Here is a 21,393-nt window from a genome sequence, read left to right as displayed (position 1 = left end):
CCTCACTTAACCTCTGGTAATCACTAATCTGTTCTCCATGTCTAATGATCTGTCATTTCAAGAATGTTACATAAATGGAATTATACAGTATGTTACCTTTTGGGATTGACTTCTTTTCAGGTTACTGTATGTATCTGTAGTTCATTCTTTTTACTGCTGAACAGTATTCCATTGTATAGATATAGCTAGTCACTCATTGAAGGACATTTGGGTTATTTCTAGTTGTTGGCTATTATGAGTAAACCTGCTATAAACAATTGTATACAAATTTCTGGGTCGACAGAAATCTTCATCTCATTTCTCTGGGATAAATGCCTAGGAGTGCAATTGCTGGGTTGATGAACATTTAGTTAAGAAACTGAACTGGGCAGCCCCGGTGGCGCAGCGGTTTAGCGCCGCCTGCAGCTCAGGGCGTGATCCTGGAGACCCTGGATCAAGTCGGGCTCCCTGCAGGGAGCCTGCTCCTCCCTCTGCCTGTGTCTCCGCCTCTCTCTCTAGCTGTGTCTCTATGAATAAATAAATAAAATCTTAAAAAAAAAAAAAAAAAAAAGAAACTGCTGAACTTTTTTCCAGAATGGCTATACCATTATATACTCCCACCAACAATGCCAGAGTAAACCAGTTTCTTGGCATCTTCACCAGCATTTTGTGTTGCTATTTTTTTTTTTTTTGGCCTTTCTGATAGGTATGTAGTGATATCTCATTGTAGTGCTGATTTGCATTTCCCTAATGACTAATGATGTTGAACACCATTTTATGTACTTTTTGCCATCTCTATATCCTCTTTATAAGATATCTGTTCATATCTTTTACCCATTTTCTAATTGGATTGAGGTTTTGTTTTTTATTTTTTGGTAGTGAGTTCTGAGAGTTGTTTACATATTCTAGGTACTAGTCCTTTGTTGGATAGGTGGTTTGCATATATTTTCTTACATTTTATACATTGTCTTTACCTCTTCTTAGTAGACTTTTGCAGAGCAAAAAAGGTTTTAATTTTGATAAAGACCAATTTATGCATGTTTCCTTTTAGGGATTGTGCTTTTGTGGTTTTGTTTGTTTTAAAGATTTTATTTATTCATGAGAGACACACAGAGTGAGAGGCAGAGAGACACAGCCGGCTCCATGCAGGGAGCCCGACATAGAACTCGATCCAGGTCTTCAGGATCACGCTCTGGGCTGAAGTCGGAGCTAAACCGCTGAGCCACCTGGGCTGCCCGGGATTATGCTTTTGTTATCAAGTTTAGGAACTCTTTGCCCAGTCCTGATCCTGAAAACTCTCTCATATATAATTTTACATTGAAGTTCATAGTCCATTTTGAGTTAGCTTTTAAAGAAGGCATGAGATTTAGGTCACGGGTTTGTTGTTGCTGGTGATCGTTTTTACCTATGGATGTCCAATTTTCTAGCACCATTTATTGAAAAGGCTATCTTTCCTTCAATGAATTGTTTTTGCACCTTTGTAAAAAAAAGGAAGTCAATTGGGCATATTTATGAGGATATATTTATGGGTTCTCTATTTTGCTCCATTTATCTGTGTCTGTCTACCTCTCTACAAATATCACACGATTTTTAGTACTTCAGTTATAGAAGTCTTGAAAGCTAGACTGATTTCTCCTACTTTATGTTCCTTTTTCAAAATTGGTTTCACTATCTTTGAGTTCTTTAGATTTCCTTATGAATTTTTGAATAATATTATTTAGATCTACACAAAAATCTTTCTGGGACTTTGATAGGAATTATGTTAAACCTGTATATCAATTTGGGGAGAACTGACAACTTTACAGTGTTAAGTCTTCCACTTATAAACAAGGCATGTCTCTCCATTTATTAGGTCTTCTTTGACTATTTTCATCAGTACTGTGTAGTATTTAGCATACAAATCCTGTGCATATTTGTTTCATTTACCTAAGCATTTTTGAGCGTTTGTAAATGGCATTTTATTTTTAATTTCTGTATGTACACATCCATTTCTAGTATATAGGAAAACAATAAATTTGCCTATGTATCTCTTATATTCTGTAAACTTACTAAACTCACATATTGATTCTAAGAAGTTTTTAAGATAAATATTCTTTAAGATTTTCTATATAAACAATCATGTCATTTGCAAATAGGAACAGTTTTATTTCTTCTCTTCTAATCAGTATTTCTTTTTTATCCTTTCCTTGCCTCATTGCACTGCTAGGGGTTGCAGTACCATGTTGAATACAGGTGGTAAAGCAGGTATATTTGCTCTGTTCCTGATCTTAGGGGAAAGTATTCAGTCTTTCATTATTAAGTATAATGTTAGTTGTAAGATATTTTTTTAGATTCTTTCTAAATTTTCACTCAATTTGAGGTGCTCAAGTGGCTCAGTTGGTTAAGGGTCCAAATCTTGATTTTGGCTCAGGTTATGATCTCAGGGTTGCAAGATTAAGCCCCATGTTGGGCTCCACTCTGGGCATGGAATCTGCTTAAGATTCTCTCTCTCCTTCTCCTTCTGCTCTTCCTCCCTCCTTCCCTCCCTCCCTTCTCTCAAAAAAATAAATACATAAATAAATAAAATCTTGAAAAAAATTTTTTTCACTCGATTTAATGTATTCTTCTCTTTTTCTTGAGACTTCATTATTGACCCATGGAATACTGAAAATTTGTTGTTTTCAAGTGTTTGGAGATTTTCCTGTTATATTTCTGGTTTGATTCCATGTGGTCAGAGAACATACTGCACAATTTCAATTCTTTTAAGTTTGTTGAGTTTGTTTTTTTTTTTATGGCTCAAGATATAGACCATTTTGGTATATGTTCTGTGGACATTTGTAAAAGATGTGCATTCTGCTGCTGTAGGATAGAGTGCTCTATAAATGTCAGATCCTGTTGATTGATGGTGTTGTTGAGTTCTTCTATACCCTTGCTGATTTCTATGTAGTTGTTTTGTCAATTGTTGGGAGAGGGGTGTTGAAGACTCAACTATTTCTCCTTTTAGTTTTATCAGCTTTCCTTCACATATTTTGCAGACCTGCTGTTTAGTACATACCCATTTAGGATTACGAAGTCTTCTTGAAAGATTGACACTGTCATTATTATTTTCTTTTAAGATTTTATTTATTTTTTCATGAGAGACACAGAGAGAGAGACAGAGACAGAGACAGAGACACAGGCAGAGTGAGAAGCAGGCTCTAGGCAGGGAGCCTGACATGGAACTCAACTCGGGTCTCCAGGATCAGGCCCTGGGCTGAAGGTGGCGCTAAACCGCTGAGCCACCCAGGCTGCCCCTGCCACTGTCATTATATAATGTCCTTCTCTGACTGGTAGTTTTTTTGCTCTAACATTGACTTTATCTGATATTAATATATCCAATCTTGCTTTTCTTTGATTAATGCTTACATAGCATGTCCTTTTCTCCATCCTTTTACTTGTCAATCTGTCTGTGTCATTATATTTGAAGTGAGTTTCTAATAGACAATATATTGTTGGGTTTTGCTTTTTAATCTTCTCTGTCAAATCTTTGTTTTTAATTGGTATATTTAGACCGTTTACATTGAATGTACTTATTGATAAGTTAGAGCTTACGTCTGCTTGTTCTGATTTCTGTTTTCTTTCTCCTTTCTTTTTTTTTTTAAGATTTTATTTATTTATTCATGAGAGACACACACACACAGAGGCAGAGACATAGGCAGAGGGAAAGGGAGAAGTAGGCTCCATGCAGAGAGCCCAACGAGGGACTTGATCCCGGGACTCCAGGATCACGCCCTGGGCTAAAGGCAGGCACTAATCTGCTGAGCCACCCAGGGGTCCCTCTCCTTTCTTTTTTTAAAAAAGATTTTATTTATTTGAGAAAGAGAGAGAGAAAGAGCACAAGCTGGTGGGACAGGCAGAGGGAGAAGGAGAAGCAGACTCTCCACTGAGCATGGAGCCCACACAGGATCTATTCCAGGACCCTGAAATCATGATCTGAGCTGAAGGCAGATGCTTAACTGACTGAGCCACCTAGGCACCCTTTTTCTTGTCTATGTGTTTCTTAAATGTCTTTTTTTTTAAGTTTTATTTTTATTTAAGCAATCTTTACACCCAATGTAGGGCTTGAACTCACAACCCTGAGATCAAGAATCACATGCTTTTCTGACTGAGCCAGCCAGGTGCTTCTTGAACTTCTTTTTGTAACACACTTTTTAGAATAGTTTTAGATTTATAGAAATATTATGAAAATGGTAGAGTTTCCCTATGCTCTATATCAAATTTCTCCTCTTATTAACACTTTACATTAGTATTAAATATTAGTTATAAATAATAAAACAATTTTGGTACATTGTCATTAACTAGTCCATACTTTACTCAGATTTCCTTAGTTTTTATCTAATGTCCCTTTTTCACCCCAAGATCCCATCTAGGAGACCATATTACACTCAGTTGTCATGTTTCCATTGGCTCTCCTTGGCTATGACAGTTTCCTCAGATTTTCTTTGTTTTCAATGACTTTGACATTTTTGAAAAGTACCGGCCAGTTATTTTGTAGAATGTCTCTTTACTGGGGGGGGGGGGGGGGGGGGGGGGGTTGGTTCTAATGTCTTTCTCTTGATTAGACTAGGTTTATGGGGTTTAGGGAGGAAGATCACAGAGATAAAGTGCCATTTTCATTACATATCAAGGGTACATACTATCCACATGACTTATGAGTGTTGATTTTGATCACCTGGCTGAGGTAGTGTTCTTCAGCTTTCTCCACTGTAAAGTTATTCTTACCCCCTTTCCATACTATACACTTTGGAAATTAATAACTATGAACAACCCACACTTAAAGAGTGAAGAGCTGGGATCCCTGGGTGGCGCAGCGGTTTGGCGCCTGCCTTTGGCCCAGGGCGCGATCCTGGAGACCCGGGATCGAATCCCACATCGGGCTCCCGGTGCATGGAGCCTGCTTCTCCCTCTGCCTGTGTCTCTGCCTCTCTCTCTCTCACTGTGTGCCTATCATAAATAAATTAAAAAAAATGTTTAAAAAAAAAAAAGATATTTAAGAAAAAAAAAAAAAAGAGTGAAGAGCTATGTTCCACCTCCTTGAGGGCATATTATCTACATAAATTATTTGGAATTCTTCTATTCTATGTAGGAAATTTGTCTCTTTCCCTCATTTATTTATTTAGTCAATGAGTTATTGTATCAGTATGGACTCATAGATATTTATTTTATACTTTGGTATGTAAACATTTTAAAATGTGTTTTAGAATCCATTTTAATTGACCTGTGGTAATTGTACATTTTTAGTGATTACTGTAGGTACTACATTTTACATGTATATAACCTATCATGGTCTACTTTTGTTATCATTTTACCTTATCTGCCTTTACATTCTTTTAACCTCCCCATTTATTATTTTATTTTTTAAGATTTTATGTATTTATTCATGAGAGACACACACACAGAGAGAGAGAGAGAGAGAGGGAGGCAGAGACACAGGCAGAGGGAGAAGCAGGCTCCATGCAGGGAGCCCAACCTGGGACTGACTCACCCTGGGTCTCCAGGATCAGGCCCTGGGCTGAAGGCGGCCCTAAACCACTGAGCCACCCAGACTTCCCTTTATTTTATTTTATTTAAAGATTTTCTTTATTTATTTGAAAGAGACAGAAAGTAAGAGAGAAAGAGAGAGAGCACAAGCAGGGGGTGGGGTGCAGACAGACAGGGAGAAGCAGGCTCCCCACTGAGCAAGGAGCCTAACTCAGAGCTCAATCCCAAGACCTTGAGACCACAGCCTGAGCCAAAAGCAGATGTTACCGACTGAGCCACCTAGGTGCCCATATCTAATTAGTTGTCTTAAATATTTCCCCTATGTACATTTAGAAACACATAGATAATGTTTTCATTTTTGCTTCAAACATAATTTAGAAAACTCTAGAAGAAAAGGAAAGCTTAATATATTTATTCATATATGTGTTTACCTTGTTCTTTCTTCCTGATATTCTAAGATTCCTTCTCCATTATTTCCTTTCTGTTTAAAAAACTTCTATGAGCCATTCTTTTGGGCTAAGTCTGGCAACAAATTCTTAAGTTTTCTTTCATCTGAAGGTGTCTCGACTTCTCCTTAATTCCTAAAGATATTTTCTCTGGGTATAGAATTCTGGGCTTATTGTTCTCTTCTTTTAGTATTTGAATAATATCATGTCACTTTCTTCAGACTTGCATTGTTTCTGACAAGAAATCTGCTGTCATTTAAAATGTTACCCTGTAGGTAAGGTAGTCAATTTTCTCTGTTTATTTTGAAGATTTTTTCTTTTGTCTTTATTGCTCAGAAGTTTAATTATGGTATTTTAATATATGCTAATAATACATAATATATTTCCTTAGATATATCCTGCTTAAGGTTTGCTCAGCTTCTTGAATCTATAGGCTAATATCTTACCAAATTTGGGACATTTTTCAGCCATTATTTTTTCAAGTATTTTTTCAGCCCCATATTCTTTTTCCTCTCCTTCTGGGACTCCATTGACACAAATACTAGATCTTTTGTTATAGTCCCACAGGTCCCTAGGCTTTGTTCATTTTTTTCCACTTTATTTTCTCTCTGTTGTTCAGATTACATAATTTCTATTATTTCTATTTTGCAGTTTACTGATTCTTTCCCCTGTCTTTTTCATTTTTTTGTTGGGTCCATCTGCTGATCTTTGTAGTTGGGTTATTATATTTTTCAGTTCTAAAATTTCCATTTGTGGAGCACCTGCATGGCTTAGTCGGTTAAGCGTCTGCCTTTGGCTCAGGTCATAATCCCAGGGTCCTGGGATGGAGCCCTGCATTGGGTTTCCTGCTCAGCTGGGAACCTGCTTCTCCCTCTCCCTCTGCCTGCTGCTCCCCCTGCTTGTGTGCTCTCTCCCTCTTTCTCAAATGGATGAATGAATTTTTTTTTAAAGATTTTATTTATTTATTCATGAGAGACACGCACACAGAGAGAGGCAGAGACACAGGAAGAGGGAGAAAGAGGCTCTTCACAAGGAGCCTGATGCGGGGCTCGATCCCAGACCCTGGGATCACGTCCTGAGTCAAAGGCAGCCGCTGAACCGCTGAGCCATCCAGGTGTCCCCCGATAAATAAAATCTTTAAAAAGTAAAAATAAAATTTCCATTTGTTCTTCTTTGATTATATCTTTTATTCCTTTGCTGAGTCTTTCCATTTCATTTATTTGTTCCAAGTATGTTTGTAATTGCTTGCTAAGAACTTTTTACACCAGCCAAGTGCCCCTCATGAATGATTTTTTATTGCAACCTGGACATTTGAATGCTATGTTATGGGACTTTGGATCTTATTGAATCCTTCTATTTCAACTGGCTTTATCTGACATCACTCTGACAAGGGAAGAGAATGGTGCCACCTTACTACTGTCAGGTAGAAATAGAAATCGAGGTTCCTCTCTCATTCTCCATTGCCATAGAAGGGGATGCTCCTTATAATTGGGCAGGGGTAGCAGTTCTAGCTCCCCACCTGGTCTCCATAAACCCTATGGTTGTGGCTTTGTTATTGCTGAGTGATGGTGAAAGTCTTGACTCTCCACTAGACCTCCTCTGACAACCACCCAACAAAGAGGGGTGCCTCATGATTGCTGGGTGGAGGTGGAAATCCTGGCTTCATATGTGATCTTTACTAACAGTACAGAGGGTTGAGGACCCTTGCCACTGGCTTATGGGAATGAATGGCCCAATTTTCTACTGGGGCCAGTGGGGATATTGGGGTGCCTCATTATAGCCTCAGCAGGGTGGAAGTTTAGGCTCCCCATTCAACCTTTTCTGGCATGGGAAGGGGCCACTGTTTTTCTTCTGATGTTTAATAGGAGTAGAGCAGTTATTATCTAAAAGTAGTTCGTCTTTCTAGGTTGCTTCTTTCCTGGTCCTTTGGCTAAGAGAGCAGGCTTTTTGTTGAGGCTTATTTTCATCTGTATCCATTGAAGTTTCCCAGTTGCTGGCTTCTTTACCTCTGAGACTGGGATATACAAGACAAAAGAAAACTTACTACCGTGTTGTTCCTCAGACCCTGAGGTCCTTACCAGTCTGCCCTCTTCTCTACACCCTTCAGAGTCTTCTTATGTTAGTTCTATATGTAATGTCCGGGGTTTTCTGTTATATTTAGTGTGCTTAGCAAACAGTATGTTACTATGGATTGAATTGTGTCTCCCCTCTCCAAATTCTTTTTTTTTTTTTTTTTTAATTTTTATTTATTTATGATAGGCACACAGTGAGAGAGAGAGAGGCAGAGACACAGGCAGAGGGAGAAGCAGGCTCCATGCACTGGGAGCCCGACGTGGGATTCGATCCCGGATCTCCAGGATCGCGCCCTGGGCCAAAGGCAGGCACCAAACCGCTGCGCCACCCAGGGATCCCCCCTCTCCAAATTCATATGTTGTAGCCTAACATTCAATGTGATAATATTTGGAGATGGGGCCTTTGAAAGGTAATTAGATTTATATTTAGATGAGGTCCTGAGGTCCTCATGATGGGATTTGTGCCCTTATAAGAAGAGACACCTGAAAGCTTGCTTCTTCTCTCTTTCTGCCATGTGAAGACACAGCAAGAAGGCACTACCTGTAGGCCAGGAAGAGTTATCTCTAGAGCCCAACCGTGTTGACACTCTAATCTTGATCTTCTAGCCGACAGTACTGTGAAAATATAAATTTCCATTGTTGGAGCCACCTAGTTTATGGTATTTTATTAAGGCAGCATAAGCTGATTAATACATGTGTCTACTCCATTTTCCTGAAAGCCCTCACTTTTTTAATTACCTGAATAGTTTTCCATGATTGTAGCATAGTTCAATTCTTTCGTCATTCATGGATATTCAGGTTAAATTTTGTTCTTTCATATTATAAACAATTCTTATAACAACATCCTCGCACAGATATCATGAAATACTTACAATTTTATATCTGTCCATTAAATTTTCCAGAGTAGGGATGCCTGGGTGGCTCAGTGGTTAAGCATCTGCCTTTGGCTCAGGGTGTGATCCCAGAGTTCCAGGATCAAGTCCCGTATCAGGCTCCCTGCAAGGAGCATGCTTCTCCCTCTGCCTGTGTCTCTGCCTTCTCTCTGTCTCTCATGAGTAAATAAATAAAAATCTTTAGCAATAAGTAAATAAATAAATAAATTTTCCAGAGTAGCTATCATTGTATAAAAAAGTTATAATTTTTTTTTGTTTTTTTTTTAATTTTTTTATTTATTTATGATAGGCACACAATGAGAGAGAGAGAGAGGCAGAGACACAAGCAGGCTCCATGCACTGGGAGCCCGACGTGGGATTCGATCCCAGATCTCCAGGATCGCGCCCTGGGCCAAAGGCAGGCGCCAAACCGCTGCACCACCCAGGGATCCCTAATTTTGTATTTATTTAACATTGGCAGATTACTTTTTAAAAATTACTCTAATAATTGATTGTCCCACCATGACAAAATGTTAGGAGGGTGTAGGATAAAAGGTATATATAGAATAATATCATCTATGTAAAAATATATATACTATATTTTCCACACCAAACAAAGCCTGGGGGATGCCTAAGTGGCTCAGTGGTTGAGCATCTGCCTTTGGCTCAGGGCATGATCCCCGGGGTTCCGGGATTGAGTCCCACGTCAGGTTCCCTGCATGGAGCCTGCTTCTCCTTCTGTCTGTGTCTCTGCCTCTCTCTATGCCTCTCATGAATGAATAAATAAATAAATAATATTAAAAAAAAAACAAAGCCTGGAAGGAAATAAATAAAAAGTTAACAGAGGTTATCTCTAAATAGTGGAAATATGCATGCACTTGATTTTATTCCTTATTCTTTTTTGTATTTGCCAAATATTCTGTAATGAGTATGTAATACTTTTTAAATCTGGAGGAAAAAAAACAATAATATCAATATGATTTGCATAAAGGAAGTAATTATTGGAAAGTGCAAATTAGTTTATAGTCAAATCTTATAGCAGTTGCCATTTGAGAAAAATCTGTATAACAGAAAGATATTTAAAGATCAAGCTGACCTGACCCACCAATTTCAGTTCTAGGAATTTATCTTACAAAGACGTTTGCATATATGCCCAGAGATATGCAGTTTGATTCACTGCTTGTGATAGCAATAAACAGAAGATGCCCTAAATGTGCAACAATATGGAATCAGTCAAATAAATCACAGTATAATTATGAAAAAGAACAATGCAGTCCCTGAAAAGAAATGAGGTGGAAATAGATAGACAGATATAGATATATATAAACACACACAAATGAATATAAAACAACTTTCAATATAGCTTTCTAATTTAAAAAAAAAAAAAGGTTAGAACCGCTATCTGAATGTCTCTTTTGTTTTCCACTATATTATATCCCGAGCACCAGAGGGAATATAGAATATCACCTAGCACTTGTAGGCGTTCACTATATACATATACATGCACATCCATATATGATGAATTTATTAATTTATGTAAGAAAAGAGAGGACTGTATACATATATGCATAGATCATCTCTTGAAGAAAACACAAAAACTGTTAAAAGTTGCCTTTGGGGAAGGAAACTAAGAAACTGGGGATCAAGGGTAGAGGAAGATTTATTGTCACTTATTAAAAATGAGACAATAGGCCCAAAATAGAGTCACTTATGCTAATCCCCACATCAGCAAACCAAGACCCTCCTAGGAATGTAATCTTTAGCCAGTCAGTCTGGAATTACCTGGTTAGACAGCATGGTATATGCTGTCTGTCCCCCTTAGGGAGGTGCTCCTGCTTGAAACATGCACTCTTTGCTAATGAACTTCCTTCCTAATCTAATTAACTTTCCAGTCAGCTCCTCATTTGTCTAGCTTCACTAGTTCCATGTTGGGAACTGGTGGTAATTCAGATCACAGTTCAGCATTTGATTGGAAAACCCAGATCTTGGCTTCATCCTCTGATTCCAAACTGGGAACCGCTAGCAATTTAGTCTGCAATTCCTCTTTTACTTGGAATTTCCCTAGATTCCACCATAGGAACTGCTGGTTGGTATCAGCCCACAGTCCGCATTTTGGGAAGTTTGCGAATACAATCCTTTCTTCCAACCCCAGCTTCATGTTGGGAATTGCTGGTGGTTCACACAGGGCCTCATTTTGGCCAGGCCACAGTAACATCTCTTGGTTACTACTGGTGTGTTAAGATGCACGTATTTGTTTTGTTTTGTGTAGATAAAGGCTCTTGCTACTCAGGAGCAGCTGCAAAATTGGTGGACACAGGTTGAGCATTTAAAAGCTGTCAGAGCACTTGCCACCTAACTCAAAGACTCCTGTGTCAGTACAAGTTGCTCATAGGTTAGACTGACATTAGGTCACCCAACAATCTCAAGATTGAGATACATTGTAAAAGATTACACAATTCCCAACCCAGCATTACATCCCCTTTAGGCTCCAAGAGACCCAAAGGTTTAGCTTAAAAGATAAATAAATAATGATAAAGATGGGACCCTTAAAATTCTAAAAAGTTAATCATGTCACTTTCCAAGCATACATGCTTATTTTATGTCTAAGAACTATGGTTCAGAGCCATAAATCTCTACAAAAATGACCAAATCCTACTAAAAACAACCTAAGGGATGCCTGGGTGGCTCAGTGGTTGAGTGTCTTAGCCTTTTGCTCAGGGCTTGATCCCGGGGTCCAGGATTGAGTCCTGCACTGGGCTCCCTGCAGGGAGTCTGCCTTCGGCACAGGGCTTAATCCTGGAGTCCTGGGATCAAGTTCTATATCAGGCTTCCTGCAGAGAGCCTACTTCTCTCACTGCCTCCACCTCTCTCTCTCTCTCTGTGTCTCTCTCATGAATAAATAAATAAAATCTAAAAAAAAATAAATAAACAAAAACAACCTAAGATTAAACAAGATCATTTTTGTATCCTGAGAACTTAGATAGTTAACAGCCAGGTTGAGGGCCCCAAAACATGGCTACACAGAAATGTGGTTTGACCTCCATTTGTGGCTAAGGGTCCTATAAAAACTTCAGCCAGCCCTCATGGAAATTGTAATAATCATTATGAGAAATACTCCAATTAGATAAGGTCATTTAAGAAATGCACTTGAGGGACACCTGGGTGAATCAGCAGTTAAGTGTCTCTGCTTTTGCTCAGGGCATGATCCCGGGGTCCAGGATTGAGTCCTGCATTGTGCTCCCTGCAGGGAGCCTGCTTCTCTCCCTCTGTCTATGTCTCTGCCTCTCTCTGTGTGTCTCTCACGAGTAAATAAATAAATCTTAAAAAAAAAAAGATGTGCACTTGATAAAATTTCCTAAATTAAGCAAATAGAATGAGGTACTTATTTGCAGAAGCCTCCAAAAGGTGCAAAAATTCCAAAGATAAACAAAATTGATAAACCACTAGTCAGACTCATTAAAAAAGAAGAAGAAGAGAAACTGAGAGGACCCAAATAAACAAATGTAATAATGAAAAAGGAAAATAGCAACCAACACCGTAGAAATACAGTTACAACAGAAGATGAAAACCTATGTCAGGACACCTGGGTGGCTCAGTGGTTGAGCGTCTGCCTTTGGCCCAGAGCATGATCCTAGGGTCCTGGGATCAAGTCCCACATCAGGCTTCCTGTATGGAGCCCGCTTCTCTCTCTGCCTTTGTCTCTGCCTCTCTCTCTCTCTCTCTCTCTAGGTCTTTCATGAATAAATAAATAAAATCTTGGGGGAAAAAAAAGAAAACCTATGTGTCAACAAATTGACAGCTTAGAAGAAATGGATAAATTCCTAGAAACATATAACCTACCAAACTAAAGCAAGAAGAAATAGAAAATTTGAACAAACCCAATTACCAGCAATGAAATTGAATCAGTAATCAAAGAAGTCCCAAAAAACAAAAGTCTAGGACCAGATGGTTTCCAGGTGAGTTCTACCAAACATTTATTTATTTGTTTATTGATTGCCCATAATCAAAACTTTATTGGAAAATAAAATAGGAGATGACTGTTATATACCTACAAAATTAAACATAATATCTTGGTATATTAACAGGAATTACTGAACTGATAAGGCTTTCTTCGATATAACACTAATTCAGGAGGTTGTGTAGATCATTAGTGTTACTTTCTTCTAAATGAACACCCTTCTGTGAGTCTGGCCTTTTCTCCTGTTTGCTTCAACACTGTTGAGCAGCCTTCACAAAGAACCACTGTCTGAGCATGGCTGAAAACCATGGTTGTCTTGTAGCAACCCGGACATTTTATAACCATAAAATAGGAATTTGAGTTTTGAACTACCCATTTCTTTTTATGTTTTTTCTTTTCCTCTTCCAAGGATAGATGTATTAAATCTCTAGCCCAAGGCATATTGATCCTTCACAAACCCAGCCAACCAAATCTCCAAGGTGACACCCCTAGTGAGAAGCATGTGACTAACTTTTACCAAACATTTAAAGAAGTATTAATACCTATTCTCAAACCATTCCAAAAAATTGAAGAAGAAGGAAAACTTCCAAAGTCAATCTATGAGGCCAGTATCACTCTGATTCCAAAACCAGATAAAGACACCACCAAAAAACAACAGCAACAAAAAAACCACAAAACTACAAGCCAATATCGCTCATGAATATAAAATACAAAAATCTTCTACAAAGTATCAGCAAACTGAATTCAATAATACATTAAAAAAATCATACACCACAATCAAATGGGGGTTTATTCTTGGAATGCAAGGATGGTTCAATGTTCATAAAACAATGTAATACATTACATCAATAAGAGAAAGGATAAAAACCATATGATCATTTCAGTAGACACAGAAAAAGCATTTGAAAAAGTACAACATCCATGTATGATAAAAACCCAAGGGATGCCTGGGTGGCTCAGTGGTTGAGCATCTGCCTTTGGCTCAGGGTGTGGTCCTGGGGTCCCAGGAACAAATCCCACATCAGGCTCCCTTTGAGGAGTTTGTCTCTCCCTCTGCCTGTGTCTCTGCCTCTCAGTGTCTCTCATGAATAAATAAAATCTTAAAAAAAAACCTCTCTGAAGTAGGTTTAGAGGGAATATATCTCAACATAATAAAGGACATATGAAAAACCCACAGCTAAAAACAAAAAAAAAAAAAAAAAAAAGAAAAACCCACAGCTAACATCATACTCAATGGTGAAGATCTGAGATCTTTCCCTCTATGGTCAAGAACAAGACAAAGATGTTCACTCTCACCCCATTTATTCAACATAGTACTGAAAGTCCTAGCCACAGCAATTAGACAACATAAAGAAATAAAAGGCATCCAAATAGAAAGGAAGAAGTAAAACTATATGCAGATGACATGATACTATATATAGAAAACCCTAAAGACTCCACCAAAAAACGTTTAGAACTGATAAATGAATTCAGTAAAGTTGTAGGATACAAAATCAATGTACAGAAATCTGTTGCATTCCTATACTAACTAATAAAGCAGGAGAAACTGAAATTAAGAAAACAATCCCAGTTATAATTGCACCAAAACCAATAAAATATCTAGGAATAAACTTAACCAGGACCCTGGAAGCTATAAAACACTGATGAGGGGATCCCTGGGTGGCTCAGCAGTTTAGTGCCTGCCTTTGGCCCAGAGCGCGATCCTGGAGTCCCGGGATCGAGTCCCACATCGGTGCTCCCTGCATGGAGCCTGCTTCTCCCTCTGCCTGTGTCTCTGCCCCTCTCTGTGTGTCTCTCATGAATAAATAAGATCTTTTAAAAAAAAAGAAGAAAGAAGAAGAAAAAGAAAGAAAGAAAGAAAGAAAGAAAGAAAGAAAGAAAGAAAGAAAGAAAGAAAGAAAGAAAGAAGGAAAGAAAGAAAGAAAGAAAGAAAAAGAAAAACAAAACTGGAGATATCACAAATCCAGATTTCAAGTTATATTACAAAGTGGTGGTAAGTATAACAGTATAGTACTGGCATAAAAATAGACACATAGATCAATGAAATAGAACAGAAAACTCAGAAATAACCAAAATTATTTGGTCAATTAATCTTTGACAAAGGAGGGTGGCTCAGCGGTTTGGTGCCTGCCTCTGGCCCAGGGCGTGATCTTGGAGTCCCCAGATCGAGTCCCGCATTGGGCTCCCTGCATGGAGCCTGCTTCTCCCTCTGCCTGTGTCTCTGCCTTTCTCTCTCTCTCTGTGTCTCTCATGAATAAATAAATTAATTAATTAAATCTTTAAAAAAAATCTTTGACAAAGGAGATGAGAATATGTCATGAGAAAAAGATAGTTTCTTCAACAAATGGTGTTGGGAAAACTGAACAACAACATGCAAAAGAATGAAACTGGACCACTTTCTTTCACCATACACAAAAATAAACTCAAAGTGGATTAAAGACCTAAATGTGTGAGATTCCTGGGTGGCTCAGCAGTTGAGCATCTTGCCTTTGGCTTAGGGCCTGATCTCAGGATCCATGATTGAGTCCCACATCAGGCTCTCCGCAAGGAGCCTGCTTCTCCCTCTGCCTTCTCTGTCTCTCTGTGTTTCTCATGAATAAATAAATATTTTTTTTTAAAAAAGGGGCCTAAATGTGAGACCTAAAACCATAAAAATCCTTTCCCCCCCAAATTTTTATTTAAATTAAAAAAATACAAGAACACTATCTCAAAGGGATACATTCACCCCTGTGTTTATTGCAGTATTATTCACAATCCCCAAGATATAGAAGCAGTCCAAGTGTCCATCAGTAGGTGAATGATAAAGAAGAGGTGGTATATATACTACTAAGCTACAAAAAAAAAAGAACAAAATTTTGCCATTTGTAACAACATGGATGGAGCAAGAGTATAATGCTAAGCAAAATAAATCAGTCAGAGAAAGGCAAACACTATATGATCTCACTCATATGTGGAATTTAAGAAACAAAACAAACAAGCAAAGAAAAAAAGAGAGGGAAAGAGAAAAAGAGGGAGAGAGAGAGAAACCAAGAAACAGGTTCTAGAGAACAAAACTGATGGTTATCAGAGTGGTGGGGATGCGGGGACAGGGGACATAGGGGATGGGGATTAAAGAGTACATTTATCATGATGAAAAAGAAAGGTTTCTGGGGCACCTGGGTGACTCAGTGGTTGAGCAGCTGCCTTCAGCTCAGGTGGTGATCCCCAGGTCCTGGCATCCAGTCCCGCATGAGGCTCCCGGCAGGGAGCCTGCTTCTCCCTCTGCCTATGTCTTTGCCTCTCTCTGTGTGTTTCTCAGGAATAAATAAAATCTTTAAAAAAATAAAAATAAAAATAAAGGTTTCAAAATTCCAAAATACCTTCATTAAAAAATTCATTGCAGGGCAGCCCTGGTGGCGCAGCGGTTTGGCGCCGCCTGCAGCCTGGGGTGTGATCCTGGAGACCCGGGATTGAGTCCCCACATTGGGCTCCCTGCATGGAGCCTGCTTCTCCTTCTGCCTGTGTCTCTGCCTCTCTCTCTGTGTGTCTATGAATAAATAAATAAAATCTTTTTAAAAAAATCATTGCAAAAAAGCAAATGAAAAATTAAAGACACAAGTGGTACCTAAAACAAAAGACTGTAAGGCTGAAGTAACACCTACTGCTCCCCTCTATCCTTCATGTGAGGATTCATTGTAGTAACCCTCCACCTGAATTGTCTTTCCACTCTGAAGGGACTACAAGACCATAAACAAAAGTCTGTCAAACGAGTGACCTTACACACACACCCTTACTACCCTCAAAAGAGGGCCCCTGTCTGCACCCCTCCCAGAATTGATGAGACTCTACGGGATTTTCTGGTAAACTGCTATGTCCTTTGCTTCAAGCAGCCAAGGGAAAACTAAAATAACAACTAATGGGGGATTCCTGGGTGGCGCAGCGGTTTGGCGCCTGCCTTTGGCCCAGGGCGCGATCCTGGAGACCCGGGATCGAATCCCACATCGTGCTCCCGGTGCATGGAGCCTGCTTCTCCCTCTGCCTGTGTCTCTGCCTCTCTCTCTCTCTCTCTCTCTCTCTCTCTGTGACTATCATGAATAAATAAATAAAAATCTTTAAAAAAAAAAAAGAACTTTAAAAAAAAAAAAAAAAAACAACTAATGGAAAGAGGTGCCTGAGTGGCTCAGTTGGCTAAGTGTCTGCTTTTGGCTCAGGTCATGATCCTGTGGTCCTGGAATCAAGTCCTGTGTCAGGCTCCCTGCTCAGCAGGGAGTCTGCTTCTCCCTCTCCCTCTGTCTGCCTGCCCGCCATTCCGCCTTCTTGTGCTCTTTCTCTCTGTGTGTCAGATAAATAAATAAAATCTTAAAAAAAAAAAAAAAAAACTAATGGAAAATTTTGCCAAATTCTGGTAGATAGCAGAGCTACAGATGGGATCCTGGAAAAACTAGCAGAGCCCAGCTATAGGTGAGAACTCCTACCAGTGTCAGCTCTTCTGTATCTCTGACTATAGTACCAAGTGGAGAGAGAAAATAAAATATCTTTTGCATCCTCTTTGCGGCTACCTCTTGAGTCCAAGGGGTTGTTCAATACTGCTAAGAATATTTACTGTTTGTCCTAGCTGAACACTGACAAGGTATTTAAAAGGATTTCTTTTTTTTTTAAGATTTTATTTATTTACTTGAGAGAGAGAGACACAGAGAGCATGAACTGGGGAATGTGCAGAGGGAGAAGCAGACTCCGGGCTGAGTGCAGAGCCTGATGTGGGGCTCCTTTCCGGGACCCTGAGATCATGACCTGAGCTGAAGTCAGATGCTTAACTGACTGAGCCACCCAGGCACCCCTAAAAGGATTTCTTTTAAGTTTTTCAGTCTTCTCTCCCTTATGCTAAAAGGAAACTTTGTGCCCAGAGAAGGTGGGGGAGCGATTTGAAGATAATGTGACTGGATGGCCAGATGGGCTTCTTGCTATCTTTTAGGCTACAGCCCAACTCCTTGGAGAATTGAAAGCAGCTGCCTTTACCTAGAAACAATTCAAAAAACATAAATTTTTTTAAATCAATCCCCAAACCTCCTCTATTTATCTCAAAAGACTTGTAAGTACTGTAAAACTTTTTGGCTCTAAGAAACAAAAATTCTTCTTAAGGGAACTTGCCTTCTTTCCCTGTGCCTTTGAGATGTGTATATCCTATTAGTCTATAAATTTAAGGGAGATAATTCTTCTTATCAGAAGAAAAACAAAAGGGGAGAAATGTTATTTGGGACTTGGACAAATTAAAAATATTGTGTCTTGCCACTAATATCAAGAAAAAGCTTTAGCCATCTGAGCAGGTAATCTTAACTTTTTCCAACTGTTCTTTTATAAGCTAGTAAGTTTTGATTTATCATACCGGTCTCATGGTAGTAATTTAAAAATAAAACCTATAAGGTCTCTGCATCTGTCTATATGTTTACATGAGTCTATATATGTATATATGTGTGTGTGTGTGTGTGTATTACAGATGTGTGGTATTTTCTACCTCCAGATGATATTGTCAAAATTAATTTGTGGGGATCCCTGGGTGGCGCAGCGGTTTGGCGCCTGCCTTTGGCCCAGGGCGCGATCCTGGAGACCCGGGATCGAATCCCACATCGGGCTCCCGGTGCATGGAGCCTGCTTCTCCCTCGGCCTGTGTCTCTGCCTCTCTCTCTCTCTCTCTCTCTCTGTGACTATCATAAATAAATAAAAATTGAAAAAAAAATATTTAAAAAAAAATTAATTTGTGGAAGAACTCTATTTAAATGGGCTAAAGATAATTAAGTGCCTATATGAATCATATATTCATAAAATTCTTAGAAACGTAGTAAAAATGAAACCAAACACTTTTTAGGTTCATGTGATCTGAGGAATCTTTGGTAATTAAAAAAATAGTTTACATTTGTTTGGCTTAATTAAAATAGACATGTCTTTAGAATTCTCAACATTAAAAACAATGCAGATATAGAACTTTTATTATACCTGGGCTTACTAGTCAAATAAGTTCCTGTTATCTCTGTTAAAAAACTTCTCTGTGGGCAGCCCCGGTGATGCAGCGGTTTGGCGCCGCCTGCAGCCTAGGGCTTGATCCTGGAGACCCAAGATCGAGTCCCATGTCAGGCTCTCTGCATGGATCCTGCTTCTCCCTCTGCCTCTGTCCTTGCCTCTCTCTGTGTGTCTCTATGAATAAATAAATAAATAATCTTAAAAAAAACTTACCTGCAAGAAAAAAATAACTTGCCATGATGAAATTTTTATAATTAATCTAAAAATAATAATTGTTGAAAACAAGTAAATAGATAAAAGTGAGATAAAAGTTTTTAGGTGAATTTTTAATGGTTTCCCCCAACCTTTTTAGTAAACTAAGACCTTAAAATTTTGCTAAGTTAAATTAAACAATGGATAGTCTAAATATCTGGATCATTTCTAAATAAGATAAAATGCTGAAACATGAATTACTGAACGTAGGTTTATCCACGTTTGGCTTCCCTTTATAAAGGAACTAAAGATATTTGCATCTACAAGTAAAACATGTTTTGTGCCACATTAAAAAAAATTACTATGAGAAAGCATATGTTTCTAGAAATTATAAAATGTATTTATACATCTGCCAAACCACAGAATGCTAATGTAAAAAATAGTTCATAATTGCTTACTTCATAGTTTCTGCTAGAAATTAAAGGTTTCTATGGGCTGAAAAAGTCTAATATATATATTTTAAACTACTTGAAATAATAAGGGAAACATCTCCATTTACAAGGAAAGTAGGATGTAAGTTTTTGGTAAAAGAAGGTATGGTAGGGATGCCTTGATAACTCGTCAGTTAAGCATCCGAGTCTTGATTTCAGCTCAGGTCTTTTTTTTTTTTTTTTTTTTTTTAAGATTTTATTTATTTATTCATGAGAGAGACAGAGAGAGGCAGAGACACAGACAGAGGAGAAGCAGGCTCCATGCAGGGAGCCTGATGTGGGACTCGATCCTGGGACTCCAGGATCACACCCTAGGCCAAAGGCAGGCGCCAAACCGCTGAGCCACCCAGGGATCCCCTCAGCTCAGGTCTTGATCTCAGGATCATTGAGTTCAGGCCCTGTGATTGATTGATTGATTTAAGATTTTATTTATTTATTTGAGAGAGAGAAGGAGAGAGAGAGAGAAAGCATGAGTTGGGGGGAGTGGCAGAGGAAGCTGCAGACACCCCATTGAACAGGGAGCCAGACATAGGGCTCGATCCCAGAACCCTGGGATCATGACCTGAGCTGAAGGCAGATGGTTTCACCAACTAAGCCACTGAGGATCTAAAAAAAAAAAAAAAAAAAAAAGTATGGTAAAAGAAAAATGAAAATGCTATTTTGTTGAGGGAAGAGAAAATAACTGTCCTAAAGTAAGACTCCAATTGTCATTTTAAAATGTGTTTCAGAGTGCCTAGGTGGCTTAGTTGGTTGAGTATCTGACTTTTGATTTTGGCTCAGGTCATGATCTCAGGGTCATGAGGATGGAACCCCACATCCAGCTCTGTACTGAGCATGGAGCCTGCTTGGGGTTCTTGCCCTCTCCCTCTGCCCCTGCTTGTGCACGCTCTCTCTCTCTCTCAAAAAATAAAATAAAATAAAAATTGTGTCACAGAAATAACCAAACTTCCTTGTCAATTCCATTATAATGAACTTTCATCATGTCTTTAACACTGAGCCTTTTTTAGGAGGCTTTTGTCATTTATTTATTTTTATTTTTATTTTTTTAAAGATTTTATTTATTTATTCATGAGAGACACAGAGAGAGAGAGAGAGAGAGAGAGAGAGAGAGAGGCAGAGACACAGGCAGAGGGAGAAGCAGGCTCCATGCAGGGAGCCCGATGTGGGACTTGATCCCGGGACTCCAGGGGAAGGCAGGTGCTAAACCCTGAGCCACCCAGGGATACCCGTCTTTTGTCATTTATAGATGGTTCATGTTTTACACAGATGCTTTTGCATAAATTCTTACAATACTTCTTCACCAAGAAGATTCATTGAAAGGACTCTGGCAAACACACGGTTCTGATAACTTTAAGATAAAAAAGTGAACTAGGTAAGAATTTCCAGAATTAATGGGGAAAAAACCTGGATTTAAGCAAGAATTAATAACATGGGACTTAATGAGCTGAGGAGGATGATTATAATTTTTATGATTTCTTGCTTGAAACATCGCTCGTTCTTTAATGTTTTATCTTTCCAGACTGAGGAAATTTTTCCTCTTAAGCCATTTATGACTTGTAATGTTAGTAAAATATGACGCCTCTGTGATCAAAAATGAAACATTTACTTTTTCTCCCTATCTGATCCCTCCAAAATTTGAAAACTCTTGAGTATTCTTTTTATGACAAAATAGTTATTTACACAAGTTCAATGAGAATATGTTATCCTTGTAATAGGGCACAAATGGGAACATTGGTTAGATGACAAGGCTTTTTTAAAGATTTTATTTATTTATTCACGAGAGACACACAGAGAGAGGCAGAGACACAGGCAGAGGGAGAAGCAGGCTCCCCCCAGGGAGCCCGAACTGGGACTCCAGGATCAGGCCCTGGACTGAAGGCGGCGCTAAAC

The 21,393-nt window shown here is 38.8% G+C and overlaps 2 protein-coding genes across 2 annotated transcripts in view; both read right to left on the bottom strand.

Annotated features, from left to right (window-relative positions):
• Nucleotides 1-21,393, bottom strand: part of CD4 (CD4 molecule) — a 46,610-nt gene that overhangs the window by 11,352 nt on the left and 13,865 nt on the right.
• On the bottom strand, nucleotides 12,890-13,365 carry LOC102153812 (40S ribosomal protein S27-like). The gene has a single exon (XM_038576653.1). It carries the CDS (start codon nucleotides 13,265-13,267, stop codon nucleotides 13,022-13,024), a length of 246 nt encoding a protein of 81 aa, XP_038432581.1. The 5' UTR covers nucleotides 13,268-13,365; the 3' UTR covers nucleotides 12,890-13,021.

The sequence above is a fragment of the Canis lupus genome, chromosome 27, assembly GCF_011100685.1.
Source record: "Canis lupus familiaris isolate Mischka breed German Shepherd chromosome 27, alternate assembly UU_Cfam_GSD_1.0, whole genome shotgun sequence".
NCBI classification, from domain to species: Eukaryota; Metazoa; Chordata; class Mammalia; order Carnivora; family Canidae; genus Canis; species Canis lupus.
The sequence above is the reverse complement of the archived record's forward strand: the minus strand, read 5'-3'. Positions and strand labels throughout refer to the sequence as shown.